The sequence below is a fragment of the Pinus tabuliformis genome, chromosome 3_2, assembly GCF_031772625.1.
Source record: "Pinus tabuliformis cultivar Carrire ecotype Pingquan chromosome 3_2, CPIR1, whole genome shotgun sequence".
Taxonomy (NCBI): domain Eukaryota; kingdom Viridiplantae; phylum Streptophyta; class Pinopsida; order Pinales; family Pinaceae; genus Pinus; species Pinus tabuliformis.
Window position 1 is genome coordinate 902282042 of NC_142302.1, and position 20027 is coordinate 902302068.

General features: G+C 35.0%; 1 protein-coding gene across 1 annotated transcript; it reads right to left on the bottom strand.

Annotated features, from left to right (window-relative positions):
• Window positions 1-15958: 15958 nt before the first annotated feature.
• On the bottom strand, window positions 15959-16462 carry LOC149183529 (nematode resistance protein-like HSPRO2). Its single transcript, XM_089414973.1, has one exon. The coding sequence runs from the start codon at window positions 16460-16462 to the stop codon at window positions 15959-15961; it is 504 nt and encodes a 167-aa protein (XP_089271099.1).
• Between the last annotated feature and the right edge of the window lie 3565 nt (window positions 16463-20027).

Below are 20027 nucleotides of genomic sequence, written 5' to 3' on the forward strand. Positions count from 1 at the left end.
ATTCACAACTTCATAATTAAATTTTTGAAATTAATAAATATTTTTAAATCAAAATTCACAACTTCATAATTACCATGGACACTTTTGGAATTGAAAAACTTATTTTTGAAAGTGAAATTCACTATTTTTTAATTTAAATTAACAAATTTGAAATCAAATTAAATTAACAAATTTGAAATCAAAATTTATATTTTTGAAACAAAACATGACACTTAATGCTTTAGAAATCAAAATTCGCAGTTTGGAGGTTTGAAATTAATGGAATTCACATTTTTTTATTCCAAATACATACTTCTATCCATCGATATTTCCACTCTTAAAAATCAACATTTCACTTTAGAATATTAACCATTTCAAAATTTAAATTTACAACTTTTAACTTTATACTTCCTTACTATTTCAATTGTAATTTTATTTTGGTAATCTTAATATTCCCTCTTCTCCAATCACACCCTTAACCCCATAAAACAAAAAAAAATCAATAAAGGTTAAAGAGGTTAAATAACAAGTACATGTTTATTAAATGGGTTGATTCTCACATGTAAAATCTATGGAATATGAACATAAACTATAAACTATAATTCATATGTAAAGAAATAAATGAATATTCTAGGGTCGAGGATGTGAAAATATATTTAAGCTTTCATATTTTTTTCGATATATATTTTGTTTATACTTAAGAGTCGTTATTGTATGGTAGCTTATGATAAAAATATCTACGGTTACATATTTGTTAAGAGACTTGGTAAGAATATTTTTAAAGTGATATTGGATTGTAATGTGTGGTTATTGTTTTTTTATCTAGTATCAAGTTTGAAAGGCATATGTATTTTTAGACAGATTAATCTTGAGGTGCGAGGTATAAGTCTTAAGATTACATTTTAAACATCAAATAAGATATAAATATAAAAGTAACTTAACTTATAAACTTGATAATTTGTAAATAATAAAAGAAAAATCCGTTACAACTATTCATCAAAAGTAATGTAACATTGATAGAATATAACATCGCATCCACATAAGGATTTAAAATTCAATGAAGATGTTGTCATAAACACAAGTATAAATTTATGTATTTTTATTCAAAATAGGTCCAACTATACATGTTTCTTTTTTACAAAATAAAACTTCATTTCCAACATAAACAATGGAATCTCATGCCCATAAATGACATAATGGAAAAACAACATCATGATCGATCTAAAGTATGGGTCTATAAGTCACCCTCGTCCCTCTTGGCACTCCCAGGTGGATTTCCAAATTGATATCTCTGCAAAAAATTACAATAATCAATTAGTTGTAAAAATTGAAAGGCATATAATCAATTTCATTAATTCATGATGATATTTTGATCAAATACTCATTCTCACCGTGAGGATTTGAGGCAATGGAGAAGACAGCCCTTCCTAGGTAGATGGCCGAGCACTTGGTGACGAATATAGGCATGGTTCAGGGGTGCTGGATAAAGGCATGGTGGATGTGAAATAGGGAAAAGGTAGTGGGTGTGGGCGACGATACACCCCCACCGGTTGTACGATAGTGGGAATCACTGTAGGCCAGGGGATTAACCTAGGGGGGGAAATTGGAATGTTAAGGGTGGACGATTGAAAAAATGAGAATGGTGGATGACTGAAGGGTAGGGGTGAGCATTGGGAAGGTATTACAGAGGTGGTTATAGGCATGGAAGAATTTATGGAGGAAAAAGGTGGTGGGTGTGGGCGATGATACATCCTAATTGGTTCAACAATAGGGGGGAGCACCCTTGGGGAGGATATTGGGGTGTTAATGGCTGAAGTAGTGTTCCCAATGCTAGATCTTTTTTCAATAGCATGTTCATCAAATAAACGAATTCGACAATTTGGAATGTTGTGAGATGTGGGTCCCTCAGCTGTAACAATAAAAATAGTTCATATAGTCATGCAAATGTGTTGAACATGCTAATATATCGCATTTAACATAAAACAATGCATAGCATGAAATTTCCATACCAATATTGGGTATAATAGAATCTTGCATTATCTCAGGCGCGTGGTCCACATTTCTTTGTTTTTGAGAAGATGACTCCAATTGTTCATCCATTCTTTTTTTCCTTGCATGAACTCGTCCAACCCTTTCAAATTGTAGATTATCTGTCCCTGATTTTGACTTGCGACCACATCGCCTCTTTTTATTTACTGGACTCAAGAAACTATGTTTTCTCTTGGTAGTGATCTTGGATGGAGTTATAGTATTGAAAAACATTTTGTTGTATTCTTGACAGGCTTTGTCTACCAAGTTGTTCAATGCATATGCTTGTTCCAAATTTGTAGGTATTATGGATCTCAATTTCTCAAGGGTTGATGAGTTAACATGTTTCATCTCATCATGTTCAGAGAATGCACTATCTTGTCGTACATTGGTCGATTCAACATTGTATGAGAAATTCTCTAAATTATCAATGCTTGTTTCATTATGATAATTCAGATTGGGAGGAGAATCAAAGCATGGCGAAAGCTCTATTTGGATTTTTGGGCCCAATATAGGTGTTTCATTCAAATCAAATAAAATTATAGGCCTTTCTGTCCTGGGATCAGTGACACCAGGTGCTACATTTTCACTCAAAATAGTGTTACTCACTAACATCTCAACTTTCAATACATGTTTACAGATATTTCCATTCAGGGCCCAATTGCAATTGCAGAAGTGTAGATTAGAACCCTTATATATGACATTGTACCAAATGTCACGAGTATCCTTATTTTGGCTACGAACCCAATAGTCATTACTCTTTTCATCAGGCACACAATCTTCATTTGGGATTTTCTTAGCTCTACACTTGGATGAATTCAATTGTTCCTGTATTTTTCTGGGTCGTACAAAACCAAGTTCTTTTAAACGGTGCATATGATTGTAATATAATACAACCTTTGTCAACTAAAAATAGATTAACCAATCAACCCTTCTATGGCATGCATTGTTCTTCTCACATAAGTACCTTTCCTTGATATACCAATGGTAAGATTTAATGGCATTGTTCGTATCTTGATTTGAATGTGGAAAATTTCTGTATGCTTTTGCCCACATATCTGTAGAAAGAAATTTATTAGTTATATATTAATAAGTATACATATGACATGAAAAATAGAGTCATTAAAACCACCAATAAGAAGCTTACATATTTTGTTGTTGGCTAACCAAGTATTTCTAAAATATTCCAAAAATCTTTTTTGTTCACTGAATTCTTCAAATAAGCTTTCAACTTTCTTTCTCACAGATTCATCATCTTTACACATGTGCATGATTTCTCCTAAACCACGAAAAATGCTTATTTGGTTTTCCCTCCCTTGGACCTTGTTTCCAACATTTTTCAACCATGCACGACGAACATGCCACACACATAATAATACTTTGCACTTGATCGAAGACCTGCAATAACATAATTTTTAGAGAGATTATACATTAACAATATTTTTTATGCCTCTTGTAAAAATAATAAACACATCACCTCAATGCTTCAATTTCGGCAGTAGCATCATCTGTGATGAAGGCAAGAACATGCCAATCTGGTCGCTCTTTGTTTCCAACTGCAAGTAAGGCCAACATCCATTTAGAAAGATCAGCTATAGTATTGCGTGATGATATCACCCAAGCTATTGGAACCCCATTGTGATGTTCGTCGAAAACCATTAAGGTGTAAAGTTGATACTGCATTACAAAAAATGTATATAATTATATTTATATAAGATACATGCATTAATATGAGGTTAAATAAATGAATCGGATTTAGGATAAATATGTACTCACCCCATACTTATTTGTACTAAAGGGTGAATCCATTGAGATAATATTATTTTGAGAGTATTTTAGCATCATTGAACACATCCACTTTGTTTGTATGCCTATGATAAAATGGATATTTTCAACAAGATCTTGTTTTTGGTAGAAGAAAAAACTCTCTGGGTTTTCCTTATACCAGCACTCTACACTCTTTGGATCACTTTGATCTTTAGCATACTCTAGCCTTATGATATCATTGTAAATATTACTTATATCTTTTTTTGTCATGTATGTATCTCGAGGTATCCCTATGTATAACTCACCAGATCCATCCTTCACATCAGAGATGAACTTGTCCCATATCATTGTAACATTAAAACCTCTTTTAACGAAATGTTGGACACTAGATCGCATATCCCAACTTAAATGTGGTGCATAATTGAATCTCATGGACCTACCAATTGCATCTGTCCCATGACAAATAACATTGGATTTATCAATATGTCTACATGCAGTGTATATTATTACAGCATCATCTGGTCTCATTTGAAGTCGTCGCACAAAGAAGTGACATTGGCAACCAACTTTAATACTTTCATGTCGATTGCGGTTTGTCTTTGGATCTGATGATGCACTCCTAATTCTCCTTGTTGACTGTGGACCATATGAACACCAATAACTGTACGTAAAAAAATTACTACAAATTAGATATAATATTTATGTATATTGAAAAAATTATACGTATCTTGAAAAGCATATAGAGACTCACACACTGTACTCCAGGTATGTTGAGGAATTGGTGTGTGCGATATCCTCTATTCCTCTACTTCGATGTTTCTTAAGAATAAATTGAGTGGGTGCACTTTCATTTGATTCCTCTCCACTTATGAAATCATCAAGTCGACAATATGGAATCACCGCAACTTGGTCCCCCTCAATCTCTGTCCATGTTAAGTCTTCTGCTGAAAATTGTATCATATCGTCCAGGTCTTCAACTTCCAACTCGTTAATCTTCCCCCACTTATTCATTCTTAAAATACCTGTACAAATTGCATTGAAAATAATTTAGTTTGAGTAAACATTATGGTCTTGATCAATGCATAGCGTACTAAGCATGGAAGTCTCATTTTTAAGTAAATATTTTATACTTTTCACGTAAACCACTTTGGGATTAAGTAATATTCAGGGGATCTTAGATGACATTGTACGATAAGTAAGATCATAAGAAATTGGGTCATTAATAAGCTTAAATATCTCTGACAAGTTTAGACTAACCATGTATGACATATGAATTCTTTCTGGAGGTGGGGCCACCATGTTATTGTCGAGGGGCGACTTGTGATGAGTCGCTGAGCTGGAATGGGTCAAAGGGAACTACCTAACACTGGCACATAAGATGGTGTGCTAATGGGTCCCTTCAAATAGGGATGAAAGGGAGAGACATAAAACCTCTCCCCAACAAACCCCCCAATATCAAGAGTAAAACCACTAAAAAAATTTGTGAATTAAGACAAGAGGAAATCCCCTCTATTAAATCTTCTTTGAGAAAAAAATACACGGTGGTGGTGACTTAGTAATGTTATAGAATAGGATAGGGACTCGACTAGGAAAGAATAGGATCAACTAGCTCAAAAAGACAGGACTCACCAAACCGCACCTCATTTTGCAATCTAGTTCCTCTAGCTAAAAAGCCAAAGCCTATAACCATCATCCTTGAAGAATAAAGGGTGGCATTGATTTGCATATATATTGATCAAAGAGTTTTTGAAGGAGCAATTTTTGTATATGAAATTTGTGCATCTACGATGCAGATACATAAACGACGTGCATATATGGAAGATATGCACATACAGGAAAGTAAGGGATATACGGAAGATATGCGCATATCTTCCGTATATGCCCAATTTTCGTATATGCGCATATCTTCCATATATGCACAGTTTTCGTATATGTGCAATTTCTGTATATAGAATTTATGCATCTGCGATGCAGATACATGAACGACATGCATATACGGAAGATATGCACATACAGGAAAGTTAGGGATATACGGAAGACATGCGCATATCTTCCGTATATGCCCAATTTCCGTATATGCGCACATCTTCCGTATATGCACAGTTTCCGTATATGTGCAATTTCTGTATATGGAATTTGTACATATCTTCGTTTATGTATCTGCATCGTAGATGCGCAAATTTCATATACAGAAATTGCGCATATACGGAAACTGTGCATATACGGAAGATGTGCGCATATACGAAAACTGGGCATATACAGAAGATATGTGCATGTCTTCCGTATATCCCTAACTTTCCTGTATGTGGATATCTTCCGTATATGCACGTCGTTCATGTATCTGCATCGTATACGCGCAAATTCAATATACAGAAATTGCGCATATACGGAAACTGTGCATATACAGAAGATATGCACATGTCTTCCGTATATGCACAGTTTCCATATATGCACAATTTCTGTATATGGAATTTGCGCATCTGCGATGCAGATACATGAACGACGTGCATATACGAAAGATATGCACATACAGGAAAGTTAGGGATATACGGAAGACATGCGCATATCTTCTGTATATGCCCAATTTTCGTATATGCGCACATTTTCCGTATATGCACAGTTTCTGTATATGCGCAATTTCTGTATATGGAATTTGTGCATATACGATGCAGATACATAAACGACGTGCATATACGGAAGATATGCACATACAGGAAAGTTAGGGATATATGGAAGATATGCGCATATCTTCCATATATGCCCAATTTCCGTATATGCACATATCGTCCGTATATGCACAGTTTCCCTAACTTTCCTGAATGTGCACGTCGTTTATGTATTTTCTTCGTAGATGCGCAAATTCCATATACAGAAAGTGCGCATATACGGAAATTGTGCATATACGGAAGATATGCGCATATCTTCTATATATGCACAATTTCCGTATATGCACAATTTCTGTATATGGAATTTGCGCATATCTTCGTTCATGTATCTACATCGTATATGCGTAAATTCCATATGCAGAAACTGCGCATATACGGAAATTTTGCGTATACGGAAGATATGCGCATATACGGAAATTGCGCATATACGGAAGATATGCGCATATCTTCCATATATCTCTAACTTTCCTGTATGTGCATATCTTCCGTATATGCATGTCGTTTTTGTAATTTGAAATTATTTTAAAAATTGGCATTTTGAAAACCAATATTACTACTTTAAAAATCCGAATTTACACTTCAAAACAGCTAATATTAACATTTAAAGTAAAAACTCATAATGTTTTAGTTTAGATTTTACTTCAGTATCGGTCTGGGTAAGGCTCTATTCTCTACCTCTTGATTACTGGCAAAATGAATCGTTAACCGCTATCGGCAATAAATTAGGTCGTTTTGTTAAAGCTTCTAAAGCCACAAGAAAAGAAAAATATACTTCCTTTGCCAAAATATGTGTGGAAATGGATTTATCGGGAGCTCTACCGGATGAGGTGATCTTGGAAGTTTTTGATGAAGAATGGGTGCAAACAGTAGATTATGAGCACATTTTGTTCAGATGTCGCAGATATCATGAACATGGACACCTTTTCAGAGATTGTCCACTCAGTAAAGTAGTAAGCAAGAGAAAAAATAACACAATGAAGGAAACATATAGATTTCAGAAAGTGGTGAATCGTGGAAAGGGCAGCAAAAGAGGACCAAAACAACATCAAGATGAAGGTCAACAAATCAGTCAGAACAAATTCCAAGTGCTTGAGGAAGATGAAGAGATCTCAAAAGAAGATCAAGCAATGGAAGGAAGTCCTGCGGACAAGGAATCTGAAGAAAACCGGGAAAACACACAGGACATCGATTATCAGAAGGAAGCCATAATGAGTGATGCAGAACTGGAGATGGATCAGGAAATGACCCAAAATGAGATGGACCTGGAGGATCATGAACTACAAGAAATTCTTGATAAAGAAAACCTAGATCTGGAAGGGTTTTTGATACAGGGAACCATGGGAGGAGTAGATTCGTTACCACAAGAAGAACTCAATAAAATACAACAGTTGTTTCTATGGAAATCACAGGCTGGCCGCTAAAATACCTAGAGTCAGTCAGATGAACATCACTATTCATTGGCATGAGCGTAGCGGATACCATAGTTCTTTAATTAATGGCTCTCTTCTTTTCTGGGATCCAGGTTCAGGCAAGAAAGTTGAGCAGGCATGGAAGGAATCCTTGTTTTACCGGCAACTGGAATCTTTACATTTTTGGGCCTCGTAGAGTAAAACCGCTTCCTTGGCGGTTTTTGGATGTTCGCATCGCTCTAAAGTGGGAAACGGTTTTAGCGATTTTGCAGCGATCCCATCCAACATCCTACACGTGGCAGAGAGAGGGTTTGGAAAACCACCCTCCATCGCACACTAACGTCTGTTCCGCTTGTTCGGTGCGATATTATGCTCTTCCGTTGGATTTCTCTATGTGGATCAACGGTCAAGATTGTTCGTATCAAAGGGACTCTACCGAGGACTGAATTGCGGGAGATCTCGAGAGCTATCGGGGGCTGGTGGCAATTTTGGGTTATTTTGAATTCGGGTCCGGATTCACTGTTATCTTCCGTGCATGTTGAGCCTTGAGGTTGGAATTGGTGGATTTCGGGAGATTCACATGTGCGAAGTTTATTCCACCATTCGGACTCGAAATCCGTTTAGTATGGTTTCTATTATTTCATCGGGTCCGTTTTTGGAATCTAAGAATATGCCTTTTTTGACTCCGATTTGCGTCTCATCTGTCAGAACTTTGCAAACGGATTGGCTAGTTTAGGCTTTTGTTTGTATTTTGAAGGTCTCAAAGTTAAGTTTGTGGGCCCGTGGCCCAGATGTTAAGCTTTTGGCTTGGTACCCAAGCCCTGAGTGGATAGTTGACTCTATGTCCCTCAAGTCTCTTTGGGTAGTTGTATTATATGTAATTTGTTTCTTTGTTTCTAATGAATAGAAGGTACGAATCTTGCTTCAGAAAAAAAAAAAGAATTTAAGTTAGTCATCCCCATAATATCATTGCTTACCCTAGCTTACATACTTAATATTAAACAATGAACCAACTTAACATAAGCTGATGCACCCCGCATCTTTGCTTTATTAGAAGCTTAAGTTAGAGGCTTATTTAGCCTAATAACACTCCTCTTTTTTAATTAAGTAGATTATGGAGAGTCCTTTACCAGATCTCAAGGTATGTAGTTATAGATGATAATGAGTCATTGAGAAAGGTAAACTTTTAAGTGTAAAAGCATAGGTTGAGGCTTCTCGAGTCTAATAATACCCCTCGTTTTTTCGTTTTTTACATAAGTAGATTGGAGAGGTCTTCACCATGAGATGTCATGGTATTGAAAGTTGAGAGTGAATTTTTCAAAAACTAATATTAAGTTTAAGTTATTGTGAAACAATATATAAATTATTGTAGATATTCACCCGAAGTAATTTATTATAGCCTACATTGTCATTTTTGAATTTTTATTATTTAATTTATTTTTTGAATTTTAATTTTGTTTATTATTTTATTATTCAAATATTTGAAAATAATTTTAAAAAAATAATAAGTAAATGGAAATATTAGTTATATGATTTAATAAAAGATGTAATTTATAAAATATGATATCAGAGAAATCTAATTAAAAAGCAGACTTATATTCTATTATATTTTATTTAATTATGAAACTTTACATACAAAAAAATGAGTATTTATTACAGAGTTTTTTTTGACATTGTATTCTAAATGGTTCTTATGTTATGCTCTTAAATCTAACTCTTAGATGCTCTACTCTACCACGAGACAATACAATGCTAGAAAGATGGAACCCCCTCTTTCTAGTGACCTGGTGTTTAACATAGCTTGATAATGATTTCAGATTAGGGTTTTCACATGTCTCAACACTTCGTTAGTGTTAAATACATATAAATATTGAAACCCATAAAAGAAAAAAAATGTAAGTGAATATAAACATCATATAATTTAATACAAGATATAACTCAGAGGATATCATATAAAAGAAAACCTAATTAGAAGGTGAGGCTTATACTCTACTCTTTTTTATTTAATTATGGAAATACAAATACAAAGAAAGGGGTATTGACTATCGAGTTGCCTATGACATTGTTGTCTATATGGTTGTTGCAAATTATCTTTCTCCTTTGTTTTGATCTCAAATCCCACTCCTAGATGTTGTGCTCAACTATGTTTTAATACAATCCTAAAAAGATGGAACCCCTTCTCTTCCTAGTGACGTAGTATTTAACATAGCTTGGAAACTATTTAAGGTTTAGGGTTTTCACATTTTTCAAGCCACTATTAGTGTTACGGTTTTGGACCTTTTAGGATCTTCTTGAATGTCCACACGTGACTAACTCCACATATCTAAGTAATGGCGTTGATGCAGCGTCCACTTGGTACCACCGTATGAACAAGTTAGCTGAACTTGTGGGAGGCATAGCTTCTGCATATGAAATTTGATTGAGGTGATTTTCACATTGTTTGAAAGCTAGAATTGGTGTGTAAAACGACATCAAGAGGCAGAGAGCTATGCTCACAAAGCTTTCACTCATTTCATATCCCAAAATAACTTTAGAGGGCTTTAAATTCTAAATCTCAAAATTAAGACATATCATAAAATATGTCACAAAAGATAATTCCTCCAATTTTTCTACCCAAAAAATATCAAAATAAATAACAAATTATCCAATAATTCATTTTAAATCAGTTAAAAAAAATGTTTCATTTCAATTTTTATTTGTAGAATTTATTTTAATGTATATTCAGGTTAAACAAGAATTGGAATGTTTTTTGTAGCATTGTCTTGTTATTCTTAATATGAAAAAGTAAAGTATTTATGTATTCTTAAAATGGAATGTGTGTCACTTTTGTGGTGAGGAGAGGAATGTGTATAAAAATAAATTACATACATAAAGCAAAATGAAAAATAAAGTGTTACTTTCCCTTTAAGTTAAGCTATGTGATCAATCAAACAAGGAAAATATTTTAGTTTCTTTTGCATATGATAAAAGGTCCTATGAAGACCTATTCGTCCTTTCCACTCTGTAAGTAACTGGGCCTTGTGGAGATATCTTTTGTGACGGGTACTGGGGCTACGTCCTGAAAGAACTGGTGACGCTTCCAGCAATGAAAAGAATCAACCAAGGTATTGAATGAGGCTTTAGTGCTTCCCACACCTCCACCTATAGGGAAAGATGCCCTATAATTTGGCCAATAGGATACCTTCGTCTCACGGAGGCAGTCGAGTCTTTAGCTTCTTGGTAATCGGTTATCAGTACCGAGCACTATACAGGTTGGATAGCCCCATATAGGACCACACGCACTGAGCCTAAGCCGAACCCCCTCTGAATCGGGTCTCTGTGCTGCCTGGGTTGTCTTTTCCGTCGACTGATTGAAGGATTTGAAGCACCCTAAAAGACAACTTCTATGTTTCAAAATGTAACATGACCATGGCGGCTTATTAGATGCCTACCCCCAACAGTCCTAGCCTAAACTATAAATTATTTTGTGGCCCATGTGGGGAAATTTAGTTTGTTCAAGTTATGATTGCTTTTACGTGTCTTCCTTCACTTATGGTGTGAAAAATTAAGCTTAAATAAACTAAGTACAAAAGGTTTTTACACTTGATTCCCTTTGTTCAAAGTTTAGAGTAGCTTAGTGTGTGTAGTGAAATGTGTGTGTAAGTGACAGAGTGAACATACAAAGTTTGTAGTCATGTGGATATTCAATGATCCTTTTCAAATTCGTCTACTTACACTAAATTATGTTTGTTCCTTACCTGCAAATAAAATAATGTGTGGTTGATGGGCCACTTACTTCCTTCCTATTACACCATGTGAGCCTAAAAAGGGAGATGAAAAACTGAGTGCTTTGAGAAAGATTTCAGATGCAGGCCCGGGATTGTCTAAAAGACGCAAGGGAAGCAGGGGCTACTCCCTTTCCTTAATAACACCAGTTCCTAGTCCCAATGCTAATGAAGTAAAGATGCTTTGGTTAGTAAAAAATATGAGTGAATTATGGGCCACTTACTCCTTTGCTAATTAAGCTATGTGACTTGGTAAAATAGCAAAACAAATTGAAAAAATGTGTGGATTATGGCCACTTACTTTTCCCCTTAATTAAGCTATGTGTGAAATGTAAAAATTTTAAAGTAAAGGCTAAGTAATTTCCCTACTAACACTGATTATTAAAACAATCTGAACTATATGGAAAAAAATTGCAGAGGTGAAGGCAATTCACTAAAGGTTGCCAGTCACCCACGAAAGAAAAATTACAATGATTGTTTTTGTTTTTTGTAAACCGTGGGGTTAGGCTCCGCACAAGCGAGCGAACCGTGTGTCAATCTGCAAGAAAATGATAAGTGTTAAGCCAAATTATAGATATTAGGAGTGAGAATGATTATAAGCAATATGCATTATCAATGTTCTAAATTTAAACTTATATGATTAAAGAACAACATATTTTATAAATGATACTATACTATAAATAATTTGACTAAAATTTACAATATCACTAAAAAAAATTAGTATTGAAGAACTAAATTTATTTATACATTCAAAAATATAATTTACCCAATAAAAATTTGCATTATAAAAATTTTCAATATAATTTAATAAAAAACTTACAATCTTATAAAAAAACAAAAATCATTAAATTTTACCGAAAAAAATAAAATTAATTAATTATTATCCTCACCCACAATTATAACTATGTACATTAACCCTTATAGGCATATCTACTACCTTCCCTCCAATACCATGGTCATTAAACTCATTTTTGAGGACTCATTTTTTAGGACAGTACTCCTTTTCAGCAACTGCACCTATATTATAATTTCGTTGGGTTGGGATGAAAGTTGGGGCGCTTTACCTTTGCTCTCAACTATAACCGTGTACATTAACACTTACAACCATATTTGCAACTTTCTTTCAAACACCCTGCACATTAAACTCATTTACTGAGCAAGCATTCCTTTTCAGAAACTGGAAGTAATATTGTACTTTAGCTGGGATGGGCGGCTCTTGGAAAATAAAAAAAAGAGGGATTAGATATTATAGTTAATTTATAATTTAGATTAGTTGATGATGAGATATATGGTTAAGATATTGTTTATAATTTTTTTTTACTAAATTTGTGTTTCACTTAACATGACAGCTTTACGACTTATATCAAACAGATATAAACATGCCCCCCAACACACACACACACACACACATATATATATATATATATATATATATTTACATATATAAACCAACTGCTAAAAACAAGTGGGGCATTTACAACTAAAACAAACAAAAGAAAGATGTCTTATGTTTGTTCGAATTCCATTGCTAGGACGTTCGGTATCCTCGTTTTAAAAGGTGCCATATAAAAGCAAAGGTATTTATTTAGAAGGATGACAAAATATTTTCCAATACCATTGTTGCATTTATGAAGTGGCATCCACAAATCTAGTTTCAATTTACCAAACAATCAGATGAGCTACGTAAGTATATTCGCTGAAAGAACAGAGTTAGCAAAATAGGTGAATTCAGTAATATCCAAGCCTCTCTATTACCTTCCCTATCTACAGTACAGTAAGCTTAATCTATCTCAAACTGTGTTCGACAAACAATGCAATATAACTGTTTAATATTTTGATTTAATTTTAATAATCTAATTTATTATATAAATTGAGTTTTTAAAAGTATAAATAAATTTCGCGAATCTAGAAATTTACATTCATAAACTATAGCTATTAAATTCAAATTCAGATTTGATTACTAAAAAATTAGACTATCTAAAACCCAATAACAAAAACAATTGAAAGTGTACATCTTATATATATTCAAATATATAAAAAATAAATAAAATTAACATCGTTTTAAATTAATGAACTATATTCACACAGTTTGAAAAACACAATTTGTCTGACTCCAAAGAAGACACGGTAGAGATGCCTAATTATAATGTTCCTATCATTGCCTGAAAACAAGGCATTTTTTATGAAGTTAAAATAGAACATTCCCTCGAATTTTCATAGAAAATTGAGAATATTTCGATGATACATAATTTGAAAACTATTATTAAAGTGGCAATTTGGTAAACATAAACAAATTGCTATTTATTTGTTGATAAACAAATAAAACAAAATATTTAAAATAAAATAAAAAATTGCAATTACTTCGTTTAAGGACAACTTCATCTACTTCGGATTCCATTTGAAGCTATAACTACAGCTAAAAAGATTGGCAATAGCTTACCAACCAAATTCAATTTGGTAAACATAAACAAATTGCTATTTATTTGTCGATAAACAAATAAAACAAAATATTTAAAATAAAATAAAATAAAAAATAGCAATTACTTCATTTAAGGACAACTGGATCTACTTCGGATTCCATTTGAAGCTATAACTACAGCTAAAAAGATTGGCAATAGCTTACCAACCAAATTCAATTTGGCTTAACAAAAGGGAAGGCAAGCATGTATTAGTTTAGTATTTCAAGTGGTTGTGGGTTTAATAGGGAGGTATTGAAACTTGAATTTTATGAAGCATATTAAATTTAAAGTTTAGGTAGCCTTAGATAATTGTAGGAAGGCTTGATATTGAAGTTAACAGGTTTTTAATTACAGTTAAAATTTCTCTGTATTTATCTCTAGAATAGAAATTTATTTAACCATAACCAAAACAGTGTCAAATTTTTTTGTAATAGTCTATGAGAAATAAATCTCTCTGATTGAATTCCATAACATTATCATGATTTTGCATTATTTCTCAATCCTTGTAATTCCTATTATCTAACTTGATAATAGCTATCATGAAAATGCAGGAAATGCAAATTTTTTTTTACAATGTTTTCCATATAAAACTTATAGTTTTTTTTTATAATTTTATTAATATAATTTATTTTTTCTTACAATCTTTTTATATAATGAATTATATAAATATCATTAAACTCATCATAGAATTTAGGTAAAGAATTAAAAAATTAAAAAAAGAAACAACTCGTAAAATTTAATAATTTTAATAATTACCTTTTTAATTTTGGACAATCTTTTACAGTATTTAACGAAGGAGGAATTGCACACTATGAATCCTTAGTATCCTATCCATGTTGGAGAGGGAAAAAAAAAACTGTTCAAATTTCTAGCATTGTTCTATTGATTGCTCCTACTGATGGGGATGAACAAAAATAAGTCTAATCCTATATCCAATATAATTCTATGTATAGTATTCAAAACTGTCAATGTAAAAAGTGTATGTATGAATTTGGGGTAATACATTGAAAAACTGAAAGCACTGTTCTTTGTCTTGTAAACTTCACTTGATTTGTCTGTAGATCTTCCAGTGTACCATCCACCATAGTTGTAGACTTTTAGTGCCAATAGTAACCCAAAAATGTCTTTGCACCATCCACACTAAGGAAATAAGGTGGTTCAAAATATATCTGACGCAGGGCATCACAAGCACCTCGATATGATGGACCCTTCATTTCAATGCTACCCATGGTTGTTACTACCAGTTGCTGATATGAGAAGAAAAACCTTTTCACCGCGGCTTCTATTGCCTAGAAGGCCAACAGAACATGTATTGTTGCAACATGGTAAGCACCTGAAGTGTTATGTGAGCGAAGTCCATGTGAATGAAACAAATGCATAAGTGCCTCCTGGAGCCTTGGTCCACCCTTTGGATCAGCCTCAACACCCATGACTTTGGGCACCAGATGCCTTAGTTCCTTGCATGCATTTGTAAGGTCTCTAAGGGGGGCAGACCGAAGGCAATATGCGCCTGCAAGCGTACTAGTGCTGCTAATTGCCAACTGGTGTTTAAGGCAAAGGAAATCATCTAGGTCCATCACTAGAAGCAAATTCACAATTTCTGTGAGCATGTTCCACATCCTTTCAACCATCCAACAGTCTGTGGATGCTCCTACGAAATCCCCAAAGTCTATTCTTTCATATACTCTCTACAACAATTCTTGGCCTACAAATACCCAGGCCTCAAAGATCTGGAAGACATTGCAAAGTTTGGCATCTTCTGGATTATGGAACTGTTTATGTTGTTTTAAAGAGTGTAAATATCTTGGCTTGCAGATTCTATCATATTCAAGAAGAGGCTTACCTGACATATTTGGTTCCCTCAGACCTAAAGTGAAGGGATTCCTCTACATATGGCCTTCAATGGCAAGCCATATTCTAGAAACCATAGCTTCAGCGCTTTTCCATGTACCCAAACGAGGAAGTAAGCTCTCTTCACTTGTTCTGCTAACCACAGGTAAAGCACCAGGTCTCTGCCATACCTCATGGAAAACTTTCCTAGCAAGAACACCACTACTTACTGACAACTGAAGAGTGGGAACCTGCTTGTCATTTTCACAAATCATTGAAATCAACTCAATCTGGGAACTAATTAAGGATTCAAGCCTTCTCTTCCATTCCTCTTTGTCAATGTAAGTCCTTGTGTCACAGAGGACAGACGGAACAAACCAAAAAGTAATCTCCAATGACTGTAAGGCAGCCTTTACCAACCCCTCTCTAGACCAACCAGGCCATTCCTTGAATTTCCACATGACACTGAGCTCGGGGAGATGCACATACTGCTCGTAACCCGCACACTCCATGGGGGAGGGCTCTATGGACTCTTCAACAAAGGAAAAATAGGATGCCATTTATTTACAGGACATATTTTTTCCCTGCAAACATAACCAGGAGAGTAAAGACACTAATGCTCTCCATATACCATAATCTAAAAAGAACAACATAATAATAGAATAAACACTAAAATCCATTTTAAACACTAAAATTTTGAAAACTGGAATAGAATAAAATGTTCTTAAATCCTTGATATATTTAAAAAGTTATATATAATATGTTACTGGACAGAAAACATATCTATTTGTTGCAACTCAACTTTTTCTATAGATGATAAAAACTTAACACATAAATTCTCTTGCGGTTGCCGAGCCTCGCTTATAAGCCTTATGACTTCTCCCTCGCCCAATTTAGTGACACTCTTAAAATTTTCGCATCCTTGGGCTCTCCAAGTATAATTCTATCGGGGATGTCCAGTTAAGAGAACTATGGCCAACAATTTAATTAGGAACAACCTCAACCTAGCATGGCGGTGTTAATGCCATTATGACTACACAGAGATCCGGAAATAATCCCAACACCAGAAAGAATCAATAGAAGGGTATAATCATTTCATATCGGAACTGAGTTAATCTAATGAAAACAATGCAAAACATGGCCTATATCGATGTGAGAGACAAACTAACTGCTGTGATATATGTAAGCCGTGGAATTTTCTCTAATCTAGCAAAAGGACATGGTGCATCGATCTTCAAATCGATAAAATTAGAGGTGATAACGACGGGACTAGACCTAGAATCAAATGCGGTTTCATTAATGCATTGATTAGACTTAAGAAACTAGAAGCAAGAGAAGAGGCACCCAACATTGGCCAAATTAAAAATATTTGTGTGTAAAAATGATTGGATTCAATAGCCACATCGTAATCCAACTACCTCAATAACCCGATGTATGGTCCAATAGGATGTGTTTATGCTCAACCATAGTTATGGCATTAGATTCAAAACACAAAAATCATTTTCCAAAGGGAATCACCATAAGATCGCTATTTCTTTTTCCAATTAGTTAAGTTGCCTCTCTGTTTTTCATAGCAACTGAACTGTCAATTGAAGACTATCCTTATCACGCACATGCATTCCATTGTTAATGGTTATCCGCTAGCTCCATGTACAAATTTATAAGGCAAGAATGGAAAGTGAAGAAGGCAGGATATAATTGACCTTATCTGCGGCTTTGGAAACATACGTGAGAGCTCGATCTCATCCACTGACCTGAAGAGGTTTGAATTTTTTTAATCCCAAAACTGACTTTCTGGCTTACAGATATAGAAACATTATCCACATACATACTAGTAAAATTGATTGGGGTAAATTGAAGCAAAGAGGAGTTGATTGCGGCCTTTTCAGACCTGGTTATGAAAATTGCCTAATTGGGTTACGCTACCATGGAAAGAATCTCATCCGGCTTATCCCTATATATGCTATCAGGTTTTGGTATAACTACATGGTTCCCAACAAAGCCAGCGCCTCATTAATAAACCTTCTTTACAGTCCAAGTTGGCAGAAGAACCATGGCAAGATCAAGCATGCATGGAGGTGGAGACTGAGACGGAGGGGGGAGATCAGTGCTGTGAAAAAAAAACTACATTGGTTCAATGGATTAGAGGAGGCTTAGTTGAATTTGGGTTTGTAACAGTGGGGTTACACCCAAATGAAGATGGGATTATCTGTTTGAGGGGAGGGGAGGCTTAACAGAATTGAGGTTGGAGGAGTGATCTGGACATTGTTTTATCCACTGGGGTTTCTGGTCAAACAGTTTGCGGGACAATAGAAGGTAGTGATCTTTACGAGGGGTTGTACATTTAGATGGAGAGTGGTCGCTGTTGATGATGGTACATATGCTGATAAGGATGTATGGTTGTGGAGCGAAGGCAAGGAAGGCCTGCTAACACCTAATTTTGTACTTAATTAGCCAGGCGATGGATGACCGATGGTCTTATCGAGGGAGTGAAAAAGGAAAGGGGGAATAATAGGTTGTTATGCAGAGTCACGAGCGAAGCACCATCCTCTCTCTATCTGGATTGCTCTTTTCTCGGACTAGACATTGTTGGGCATTTGGGAGGAACTTTCATGATTTACAAGATTATGATATAAATCTCATGGTCTTCAATGTAATTCAAAGCACAATTTGGCGCAAGCAGAGCATTACCGGTTTCGAAGCGCTGCAGGGGATCACCTTCTGTAACGTCTATTCGCCGGAGCTCTGTCGTGTTCCTGTTCGATGGTTGCACTCTTTGAATTGTCGGGATTTGAGCAGATAACGATAACGTATTGAGGATGGTTGGTGCAGAGTTTATGAGCCTCCACACTGGGTTGGTAAACGTCATTAACACACCAAAGTGGAGGCGGGCAGGAACACGGCATCGCCGGAGCTGGAGGCGAGCAGGAACACGGCATCGCCGGAGCTAGGTGACCCGTATTCGCCGGAAGATAGGAGATGGATGCATGTAACATGCATGATCCATGCTCAGGCCCGAGATGTAAGCGAGCGGTGACGTCAAGGGGCTATCAGGTCAGTGTAAGTACATAGCATTTATAATGCTATAGGGTTGGAAATAGGAACTGCCTTGAAATATGGTATGTCCTTGGTGAATGATATTAAATTGCTTGATTTATTGTTGCGTAAGTGTGTATGGTTCTTGAAAGAAATGTTTTTAAATGATCAAAGGAGCACATGTATACATTGAGTTTTGGTGGTCTGTAAGGTATATAGTGGTATATGTTGAAAGTTGGTCTTAATGGTTGCTCCAAAGCCTACCATCAAGGCTTCATATTGTTTCTAGAAGAAGATATTGCATAATTGCTAGTGATAGAATTGAAGCTCGCACTCTTTATTTATTAGATGTTAAGAAAAATGGCTAAGTTTAAAAGAATATTAGAGTTATTGAGAACTCTAATCATATCCACTGCTGACAGCGTAGTCAAAATCAATAAAGACAATATTGCTGACATTCAAAAATGTATACAAAATGCACAAGAGAAGATAGAATTTTTACAACTTGAATCTTAGCTTCAACAAGAAGAATTATAGCAGTTGAGTCATCATTCTGAACCTGTTTTTGTTTAGAACATTAAGATGGACTCCCATCAATAGCAAGAATATAAATTTGAAGCTCATTCAGATTCAGTGCCCAATGAAGCAGCATATTTGCGTGCAAATGCAAAAGTTCAATCTGCATTTCCCAAGCCCATCATCCAACCTTGGGAAGAGCTTGTCCACAACAAGCACAAAATAGGTCTTGAATATGATAAGGAGGTGTCATTTCATATTCCAGACTATTTCAAGCCCATTCAATTTCAAAGTGTTGGGTTTCTTCATGACAATTCACCTTCAGTTGTTCAAGATCCCGCTCCTCTTCCACAACAACCTCAACGTATTGTTAAATGCCAACATTGTCACTGAGTTGTCCATATGAAAGATCATTGTTTTGATCTTCATCCATGTAAGCATTGTCATAAAACCACTCATTTTTTAAACAGATGCTTAGAAAACAAGCCTCCTGCGGGAATAAAGATTCACCTTGGATGGATCGCTTCTTAGCAATGGGCTTCAACAACCAAGAAGATATTCTAGTCATATGTT

Excerpts from the sequence above, each read along its gene's own strand:
- LOC149183529 (XM_089414973.1), bottom strand. The coding sequence starts at position 16,462 with ATGGCATCCTATTTTTCCTTTGTTGAAGAGTCCATAGAGCCCTCCCCC.